The sequence below is a fragment of the Macadamia integrifolia genome, chromosome 10 (genome assembly GCF_013358625.1).
Source record: "Macadamia integrifolia cultivar HAES 741 chromosome 10, SCU_Mint_v3, whole genome shotgun sequence".
NCBI lineage: Eukaryota > Viridiplantae > Streptophyta > Magnoliopsida > Proteales > Proteaceae > Macadamia > Macadamia integrifolia.
The window spans coordinates 28,244,165-28,254,668 of NC_056566.1; the positions used below are offsets into that span (position 1 = coordinate 28,244,165).

Here is a 10,504-nt window from a genome sequence, read left to right on the forward strand (position 1 = left end):
TTTTCAAGAAAATCTACCTGGGTTTTCCCTCTCGATCAATACTGCCCCAGATATGGAAAATTGAAGATCGATGACCATCTTCAGCTGCTCATGAGCTACTTTCGCCATGTCTGGCGACTTCACCTTGTAAGCCAACACGGCCAGAAGTTCATCCACTCCGGCATCTTGCTGCTGTGGGTCATCCCACATCTTCGTCTTCCCCATATCCCTCTCAGCCCCTATTGAATAAGGTCCACTACTAGGACTAGCACTACCGCCGCTACTCTGTTGATGCTCTCTCTTCATCTTTCCTCTTTCCCACAAAACAAAACCCACAAATAAAAGGATAAATACTACCCCAGATATGGAAAACTGAATGGGATTATGGTCAATCAGAGAGAGGCCCATTGCAGCTGTCTGATTCTCAAGCAGCAGCGGCATAGCTGAGTTGCAGGGTGGAGTGAGAGAAAGAGGGGGAAAGAAAAGGTGTAGCAGCAGTGGAGTGAGGGTTTGGATTTGTTACCTCCATCCAACGGTTATATTTAAGATGAGCAAATTCTATGGCTAATATCTCACTAGTATTCCTCATTCCATTGTAACCCGCTAGCATATCTACCCCTCTTCCCTTTCTGAAAATACATAAAAAAGTCAAAATCATTTATGAATAATATTAAGATAGCGTATATATTTGAATTGTATTATGGACCAAATTTTGTTGAAAAGTAAGCATAAGTTTCCCTTTCTACATGTCAAATCTCAATTCAAATATGTCGCTAAGGGTGAGGTAAAACTTTGAAAATCTAAAGGTTACAAGAGGTTGCGGAGTAACACATGCATGATTGAAAAATTCAAAGATATCTAGATATACATTAATGGATATTTGATGGAATTTTAATCTAAAATTTGTGATATAACTAATCCATAAGATTAGTTAAAATTAACTATTAAAATTCGAAGATCCGAATTGGCCCCAATCAGTTTTGGAATATATATATATATATATATATTTATATTTATATTTAATGCTTTTAAGGTTTTTCATACAATCAAGATCAACCTTGGTCGATTCCAATTAGGATTCAGTCAATCCCTAAGTAATCCAATTCTTAAAACTCTGTTGAATATTTGCCTACTTGATAAAATATAGAAAATAGAAGGATGAAAGGTAACGTGGCCATTACATCTAAATACAATTGGGCAAATTGATAACTCCACTCTTCACGAAAGATCTAAATCTTACCCCTGTTGATGTTTCTAATAGTATTCTCATTGGTCTACACGTTTTTGTGGAACCCTCCCCTATTAATTAAATTACCAAATACTTTGATTCTAACGGTTATTCGTTGAAGGAGTGCTCATTAACCATCGTATTCCATGATTCGAATATTCTTAATTCCGTAGTCAATGAACTCTCAATGCATTTATTTAGTGTAGACCCAAACTGGCCCAACTTGGTTCAATCGATACTCAGATTTAGCTCACAGTATCAATGATAGTATTGGTTGTCATCAATATTGATATCGATACGTATCAATCATATCCGTACTGATTTCAGATCAAAACAATATTTTTCATGCCGATACATATCGGTCACGAATCAGGATCATTGTCAATATGAATCAACCGACCCGGCCGACCCAATACCGATTATTTTTTGGGGAACTCCAGCTATGTGGTCTTAGCTTACGTGGACGAAACCAAAAAATTTCCATGTAGGCTGTAACGTGTAAGGCACCTAGGAAACTCAAAAATGAGACCGAAATTCAGCTCCAACGGAGTTGGAATATTTTCCTGCTCCGTCAAGTTTTTTACCACGTGGCAATTTTGTTGACGTCATCAGTACAATAACCTTTTCCACGTGTTATGGCATCAAACGGGTAAAAAACGCAAGAAATTGATGACAGAGTTGGAAAGGCTTCCTTCCTACTCGGTCGAAGTTGCTTCCCTTTTCCCAGGTCCCGAACGTTCCAACTGGAAGGATAAAAAGTCAATACTGGAAAATGTCAGGGGTAACTTCGTCAAATAAAAAGTATGAAATAAGAATATCTGGTGTGGTGATTCCGGTCTGAAGCTCGTTTGCGTCTCTTTCTCCTCCATCTTCTTCTTCCTCTCTATCCTTTTGGTCCACCTCTTTCCTTCGATCTGAAGAAGAATTAGAAGGGAAAAGACAAATAGTAGGAAGAATTATCGCTTTTCTTGCATGTTTATAAGGGTTGGAGAGAAAATTAAAAACCAGAGAGTGTTTTTCAGGGTAGTAACATTGCATGGCCGCCGGGATCTTTACTGTGGAGTCTGAGATTTCGAACTGTAGCCGTATGGTCTGAAGCCCAGTATGTTTCTTCCGCTACTCTCTTATCACTTCTTCCCTTTTCCCCTATTTGGATTTCACCAATTTGACTGATGTTTCAGTAAATGTATTGGTTTTGATTTAATGGGTCACCAAATTTGATTTTGAAAGTCGTTCCAACTCAGCCTCATTTTCATTTTGGGGTGGAGGGAGTTTTGATGTGGAACTGGAGATGGGTTCAGGCTTAATCTTATTTTCTATGAGTGGTTCATTGCTATGCAATTCTTTGCAGGTCATGGGAAGGTTCCAGTGGTTAAAGGTGGCAATTTTATTCTATTTACTTTCAGTTTCTGGAGGGAGAGGTAATAACCCGTCTTGTTTTTATTAATATTTTTTTAACTGCACAATAAAATCTGTTTAAAATGTTGTAATTGGGGGAAGGGTGTGTGGACGTGCTGATTTGCAGTCTTGTTTTTCTTGGTTGAGCTGAGAATGCAAATTTTGAAATAACTGTTAAACAGCTTCTCCAAAAGTATCTTTTACTGAATTTTGTTATAACTTCTTTTTGAATAAGATATAAAGTCGTTAAACAGCTTCTCTACATATAATACCTTAACTGTGCTTCAATTATGCTTAAGTTTCAACTTTAGGATTTAATGGATTCTAGCATCTGATTTGCAAGGTTATATCTTTCTATTAGCAACATGGGATGTCCCCCCCCCCCCCTTCCCGGGGCCCCCCTTTTGTGGATTAGAGTGTTCCCTTTGTAGATGTTTGGTACAGCCTGTGAATATGAACTTGGCTTTGTGCAAGCTGTTAGGCCTTATAGTGTTGGTACATTTGACAGAATGCCTACATGCTGATCAGCTGAAAATTTTCCAAAATTGCCCATTTTCTACCCTGTCGATATCTGTATTACAAGGTTTCAAAGGGATAAGAGAAAAAATAAAGTTGTTCAAATGGAAGCAAACATAATAAAATTGGAAGCAAGTAACCAGTATTAGATTCTGGGAGTGGGTTAGTCTTCCATTTTCAAGCCAATGCAATATTGGTTCTAAGATTTGACGTGTTGAAACCTCTTACTGACAAGTGAAGCATTGAAAAGTATTATATTGGACATTGCTTTCCAGTTTGATATTCTTGAATATCTAATAACCATATTTTGATCATTATAGAACTTCAAGTCAAGCACAAGGACCATGCATCGGTCTACAATCACACTCTTGCCAAGATATTAGTGGAGTATGCTTCTGCGGTAAGTTTTTGAGCAGCACTCAAAACTAGAAATTGTATTTGATTCCTCCTCTTTTGATTAAAGTAGTTCACTATCCTTTGTTGAGCTGCATTTGTTTGTTGGTGAATTATAATGCTGTTTTATTTATTTATTTATTTATTTATTTTATATATATATATATATTTTTTTTTTTTTTTATATTAGCCCTCTTTGATGGTTCTTGATATCACACTCTTATGCCATTCACGACATTCTCTAACCTGTAGATAGTGAATAGATGCATGCCTTGTTTTGTAGGTGTACATGTCAGACTTGACTGAACTGTTTGCATGGACATGCTCAAGGTGTAATGATATGACAAAGGTACTTAGATATATGCTCTTTGGAGCTTACTTTTGATTTTTTTTATTAGAATGTTGAGGGAGCTTGGAGGTACATTCCTCAATGTTTGGGTAAATTTTAAGTCTATTTTTATGTTGAAGCAGGGATTTGAAATTATAGAGCTGATTGTTGACGTCCAACACTGCTTACAGGTGCATTCACATATGACATAGATATGCTTTATAGTCAGTAAAGTGTATCACCATACCATAGCATTATCTTATTAGATGGCTTTTCTTCTGCTCTCCCTAAGCTCTGAGATCAAGTTAAACTTTTTATGCAGGCATTTGTTGGGGTGGCACAGGATCTTAATGCTATTGTAATTGCATTTAGGGGCACACAGGAACATAGGTATTTTTTATGTCCAGCTGTCTTATTTTTGTTAAGTTTGACTTAGTACTTCTCCTAGAACATTGGCAATGAATGTAGTAGATGCCTATATAATTAGGTGGCATTGCTGCTATAAAACTATGTAATGAATTTGACTATTATTGGCTTATCCCTTCTGTCATCTGAAAGGAGGTTGAGCATTTGGAAAGAAGGTTTGGCATTATCTTATGGTGCCTCCAGCTCTAGTTGCTTTCTTTGCCTTGGTTGGAGCTGTTTGGGCATGTCCATAGCTAATGGCATAAGGGTAAAAGACAATGAAAGTTGTCTGATTTATCTTGGCCTCATGTCTAGGATGCATTTTGAGGCACATGTGTTCTATCTTCTTTTTTTGGGGTGGGTTGGGGGGGGGTGGGGGGGATAAGAGTTCATGGAGTCGTTTTTTTTGCTAAGTTAGGTATCCAAGATTTCATTTGGGGAGGCTGGTTGAGAGAGATCTTTTTGTTTGCTTCTATATCTATATTTATTTTATGGGCAAATTATATTGATACCCTGGGTATATCTTGTGAAAGAATAATCAGCTCACAAGGAAAAGGAATGAAAATAAATATATTCGTAAAGATATCTTGCCCAACTTTCCAACAGCCAATGATTCATTTTATCCTTTATCTCTTCACATCTGACAATTTCTATTTATCCTGTGAAAGGTGTTCAATGTGTGGGGTGTAAACCTGTTAATTGTTTTGTCATAACCAATGAAACATGCATTATAATAATTGGATCCGTTGAAACTTGTCAAAGAGAGTGGGATGTCCTTGTATAGGTTGTTTAATGTACATGCATTTATATTTATAGACATTTACATAACGAGGAAGAGTATGGTTTTACGAAAGAATAAATACAAGCAAAAAAAAAATTGTTTAGGAAGGTATAATTGGAAAGAATCTTTCATATGAGATTAAAAAAAAATCAATGGTTAACATCAGGCTTGATCACTTCCCTCAAGATTTCATCATCTGGCACTTTTTGATGTTATAACCAATGAAATGTATATTAAAAGTCAGAGGAGGATGACTTTATAGAAATGATGTCCCTATTTCAAATTTTCAGAACTTTTGGCCAACCATATTGTTCGGAACTTAAACACTCATCAATTTCATTTGTTATTTTTAGTTGTCAGAGAGGTGGTGAGAAAAGATATTCATGGATTAGGGTTTAAAACAAATACGGATTTGAACAAAGGTGAACGGTGAAACAGGATCCATGTAGCCAAACCCATTTAGTTGGGAAATACTTAGTTGAGTTGTTGATACAAGCAAATAATAACTATTGCACACTACCTGCTATACGCTAGGCAGAAATTTGAGGGAAGAGGGGAGGGGGTTGGGTTGATTTTCATAAAAACGGGATAGGGTATTGGAAGCAATTCAGTTGATTTTGTTATGAAATTCAGCTTTTCCCATGCTGCTTATTTTGATCTTTTTTCACAAACTGAAAAAAAATTATGTATTAACTTCATTTCTGCAGCATACAGAATTGGATTGAAGACCTATTCTGGAAGCAGCTTGATCTAAACTACCCAGGCATGCCTGATGCAATGGTTTGTGGTGTAAAGAGAGTTTTATATTAGACCTATTAAGAATAAATTCTTGTTAGCGAGTGAAGCTCTTAATTTCATGCTCTAATTTTTGGATTCAGGTGCACCATGGATTTTATTCTGCATATCATAACACAACTATTCGCCTCGGGGTTCTTGATGCTGTTAAAACGGCAAAGGAGCTGTATGGGGACATCGGAGTCATGGTGACAGGGCATTCAATGGGAGGAGCTATGGCTTCCTTCTGTGCACTTGATCTTGCAGTAAGTATAGTTTAACTTCTATTTAGAGCCCAAAAAATTTATGGCTTTCTTTCTTGTAATGTGCCGACTTTGAATCTCTTTTGCAATTTTCTTTGTTTCTATTTTTAATCACAAAAACACACGATATCTTCCTATAATGTATGAACCGTGTAAGATTCCCATTTAGGAAACATCATAATCTGGAAGGAGAGTTAAAGTTGCCACAGTAGTAAAATAGTTTTAGGAGATGTGGTTTGTAAGGGAGAGAAAAAGGAATTACATACATGGAGTAAGACCTAGGGTCAGTGAAGGGCGTGGTGAAGTTCCACATGCCAAGGAAAGGAGGAAGTAGTGAAGAGGGTTCGGATAAATTTGGTTCTTTCAGTATAGTTTGATACAATTTAAGAAGGAAAGAAATCTTGGAGAGAAAAGAGCTTTAAGAGGATAAGGAAATAGAGCTGGATAATATAGAGTTTGTGAGGCTGCTCATACTTGTGGAGGTTAAAAATAAAAAACAAAACCATTGACCATTGATCACTTTATGTGTGCGCCTGGGAGAAGGGGAGAGTTTAACACATGCAACTGAAAAATTAATAACAAATAGAAGATACAAGTATGGTTGTGCCCAATTAACATGTAGATGTTGGTCACATATAGGCAAACCCATTGCATGTTTATTGCTGAATGGACTGGAAGCCCCCCACAAACATCCAAATCAGCTAATGAATTCTAATTCTAGCCCACCCTAATGGTCATTTTGTGTGTTGAGTGGGTTTGACTGTTGCATATTGTACACTGCTGAATTTGATTTTTGTGCCTTTTCTTGTATTTGGTAATCTTTTCTGAGGTATGACGAGTTGTGTCTTTTGAAAATGTTCTATCTCAAATCTGTAGGAGCAATAGAATTACAGAAAGTGCATGGAGTGTTCCATGTGTTAGTAGATCGAATTGTGGTTTGAGTGTTACATTAATTTGGGAAACCTAATTTGTCATTTTCTTTCTTAATATATAATTTGTAGATACAAATTAAATTCACTGGCAGTTGCATGTTGAGTTTCAAATTTTCCTAGAAAAGTGTACTCTAATTAAACATCCCTTTAGTTGTATCATTTCATCCCTCCTGTTGGGTGCTTATTCTTTGATGAACCTTTTGTCTCTATGGAGTTCCATCATGGAGCCTTTCTGTACTCCTGATTGCAAGTATTGTATTGAATGATTTTTTTTTTCTTTCTTTTTTTCCTTTTAACTGCTTGCCAGGTTAATCATGGAGTCCGTATTGTTCAGTTTATGACATTTGGACAGCCCCGTGTTGGCAATGCTGCTTTTGCGTCTTACTTTACCAAACATGTACCAAATACAATTCGCGTCACAAATGATCATGATGTTATCCCACATTTGCCTCCATACTATTCTTATTTCTCAAAGAAGACATACAAACACTTCCCTACAGAGGTAAAGTCTACGACGGCAAATTATGCCTATATCTGTTGCAATCTCCTCCTGCTGATGAATCTACAGTGAACCATTTAGACCCAGCAGTATACTTATTGCTCTGCGGTTTATTTCTATTGCCAAATCTTGAACTTGAAGTCCTTGAAACTTATAAGCATGTTTTCAATTTCCGATGTTTCCTTCAATTTAGGTGTGGCTCTACAATGTTGGATTTGGAAGTCTGGTTTACGAGGTGGAGAAGGTCTGTGATGGTTCTGGTGAAGATCCGACTTGTAGCAGGTATCCTTCGTTTCCAATGTACCTAATGTTCATCAGAAACTTCGTACCATCTCTGAACTTCTTGGTTCTGCAGATCTGTTACAGGTAACAGCATCTCAGACCACACGATGTACTTTGGTGTTGAACTAGAGGCTGAGACGTGGGGTTCATGCAAAATTATTACGGATTCTCGTATGTTGAGCTATGGAAAAACAGATCAAAACGGAAACATAGTATTGTCGAGGGATCCTGCGACGTCAGTATTAAAACTGAATACACAAACAGCTGTTTCCTAATTTGGCAACAAGAAGATGAGTTTGCCTTAGGTAATGGCTGAAGAATTTCAGGCTTGGACTTCTGAGAGCAGATCCTTGCAATGGGGGTTGCTGGGAGGAGTCCCTGTAGATAGATGTTATATTATGTACATCTTAGTAGCTTTGTGAACATAATGCAGGTTTATGGACTTTCTATTGGGATGATGGTCTGATTGTGGACTTTCATAACTTTTGTAATTTATTTATGTACTATACCTGTTCACTTCACTTCCCACAATGCCATGGTGGCAAATCGCATCAATGAAAGGGCATGAGATTGATCCATTCAGTAGATTAGGGGAACTTATTCATATTTTGTTTGAGGAGTCAGAGTGTCAGTGTGAATCCCATGACTCATTATGAGAGGACGTGCGAAGGAATTCTCATTCTGTTATCTGAAATTTTATAGATTGTGATGCCACATGAAATTAGCATTCTTCAGGTTCAGAGGAAATCAAATGAGAACTAACAAATCAGCCTTCCACAGTTGAGGCAACAAGAATATGAAAATGGGAAAGCTACACATGGAAATCTACAAACAATTGACATTTTGATGACATTTTTTATGGTATTCCTTCTTTTCCCAATGTTACATTTTAAAGAACAAACCATAAGAAAGATCAGTTAGTTCTAAGCTTCTAGTTCTACCATATGTATATAGGTAAATCTGAATAATTTTCACTAACAGGTGATAATAATGTTCAATATTGCATCCATAGCTTGCTTCATCGCATCCTGGTTTTCCCTCAATTCATCTTAGCTTATTTTGTTGGTGTATCACTTGAACGCTCCTGCCACCCACAAATGAACCCCCGAAAAAATGAGAAAAAAATAAAATAAAATAAAAAATAAACTCACCTTTAAGTAAATAAAGAAGATTAAAGGATTTTCACAAATACATTGAACTCTAACAAAGCAATCTTCTTCTTCTTTTACTTTTTCTTTTCTTTCCTCTCTCTCTCTCTCTCTTTGTTTTTTTTTTTTTTTTTTTTTTTTTTTTGAGATAGAAGTATGATCAAGAAATATTAGGAAAGTACCTCAACTACGCCAAGAACCTACCTTCCCATTCTCAATAGTGGACCCCAGTTTTTCTTCAATTTTTGTCATTAGTTTTTGCTTTCCTGCAATTAGAGATGAACAAAGAAAGGATCATTTAGGGTTTTTAGATGCAAAGATGTTTAACTTAGCACAGAGACAAAGAGAGAGAAGGTTTATGTGTAGACCATACCACCTTGAAGGGCTTCTTGGCCGGCCCATCTACAATACATATGAAGAATATTACTGGGTAGGGGTGAAACAGAACCAGATTATATCAGGTTTTAAACCCCAGTCTAAACCTGAATCCTCTTAGCTCAGACTAAGTTTAACCCGACTCTAAGGTCAAGTTGAGATATCTCAACCCAGGCCTAACCCTACCGGACTCACCCTGCCCAACTTGACTCTGACCCTCTAAGTATGTTCATGCATGCCTATATTGGATGCACGTGCATGATAGTTTATGCCTTAGTTTGCACCTTTCGGTGGTCCTTGAATTATAAAACTTTATTTTTCATATTTCCACATGGCCCGCTATGTTTGGGCTGAAATTTGACAATTGAACAGGAGAATTTGGGTTATATCTGTCCACACAATTCCCACCCTATTTGAGCTGTAATGTGGCGAATATTTGGGCCGTGCAGGAAAAACCCATTTTAGGTAGGCCAGTAGGAAGCAATATTCCATAAATAATACCTAGCTCACATACCAAATTTTGCAAATAAATTTTGGAGAATTCTTTGATGCCCTACAAGTCTCATCTCTCCTTTAATACGGTCATGAACAACTAATGGTGTCAATCAGTTTGATTTTGGTTATTTGGTTTGATTTCGATTCAGTTCCAATTGATGATATGGTGGACCATAACCGAATCGAGAACCGATTCGGTTCCATATTTAGATACTCAAACCAATTCAATTCGATTCAGTTCAGTTTCGGTTCTAATTTGATTCTGAAAAATGGTTCCACTTTTAAACCATGACTGTGATGGACCAAAGGCCATAATGGGCTCAAGTTACTGACTCGGTTCTTCAATTTTTGTCTTACAAATCTCATCAATCATAAAGTCTCTTCAGATAATCATTCAAAATCACCCATTAAAGATAATGAAACCCATCAAAATCTGACCATAGCATAGTCAAAACATGTATCAGTTTACGACCTATGGAATAAAATTGTAAATGCCATTCTCAAGTAAAATCTAAGCTAGAATAAAAAAAAACATAATAACATGTCCAATGCCCCTAGCCTTCTCTAAGAGTCAAAAACTCAAAAGGGAATATGGAAAATCCCTTCTAAGTCTTAGCAATAGTAGGGTTTTTTTTTTTTTTTTTTTTTTTTTTTGGATTGAGCTCTAACCGGCTGTGTAGCATACATCAGTGTGCCTCTATCTCTCTC

At 36.8% G+C, this 10,504-nt stretch overlaps 1 protein-coding gene and 1 long non-coding RNA gene across 3 annotated transcripts; one reads left to right on the forward strand and one right to left on the reverse strand.

Annotated features, from left to right (window-relative positions):
- Positions 1 to 2,033: 2,033 nt before the first annotated feature.
- Positions 2,034 to 8,363, forward strand: LOC122090671 (lipase-like). 2 transcript variants are annotated; one of them, XM_042660323.1, is made up of 11 exons: positions 2,034 to 2,309; positions 2,559 to 2,628; positions 3,442 to 3,521; positions 3,798 to 3,863; positions 3,986 to 4,033; positions 4,165 to 4,232; positions 5,736 to 5,808; positions 5,907 to 6,068; positions 7,305 to 7,499; positions 7,690 to 7,778; positions 7,852 to 8,363. In XM_042660323.1, the coding sequence occupies exons 2-11, from the start codon at positions 2,562 to 2,564 to the stop codon at positions 8,051 to 8,053; spliced, it is 1,050 nt and encodes a 349-aa protein (XP_042516257.1). In that variant the 5' UTR covers positions 2,034 to 2,309; positions 2,559 to 2,561; the 3' UTR covers positions 8,054 to 8,363. The 2 variants fall into 2 exon arrangements, with proteins under 2 accessions (XP_042516257.1, XP_042516258.1); XM_042660324.1 differs by lacking the exons at positions 2,034 to 2,309; positions 2,559 to 2,628 and having other exon boundaries at positions 3,451 to 3,521; positions 3,778 to 3,863.
- A 227-nt stretch (positions 8,364 to 8,590) lies between these two features.
- Positions 8,591 to 9,201, reverse strand: LOC122090672. Its single transcript, XR_006143719.1, has 2 exons — positions 9,131 to 9,201; positions 8,591 to 8,862 (listed from the first exon to the last, which is right to left on the reverse strand). It is a non-coding gene; the product is annotated as an uncharacterized LOC122090672 (long non-coding RNA).
- Between the last annotated feature and the right edge of the window lie 1,303 nt (positions 9,202 to 10,504).

Excerpts from the sequence above, each read along its gene's own strand:
- LOC122090671 (XM_042660323.1), top strand. The coding sequence starts at position 2,562 with ATGGGAAGGTTCCAGTGGTTAAAGGTGGCAATTTTATTCTATTTACTT. Across the intron at positions 4,034-4,164 it reads ACGTCCAACACTGCTTACAG|GCATTTGTTGGGGTGGCACA; the intron begins GTGCATTCACAT and ends CTTTTTATGCAG. Across the intron at positions 7,500-7,689 it reads ACAAACACTTCCCTACAGAG|GTGTGGCTCTACAATGTTGG; the intron begins GTAAAGTCTACG and ends CCTTCAATTTAG.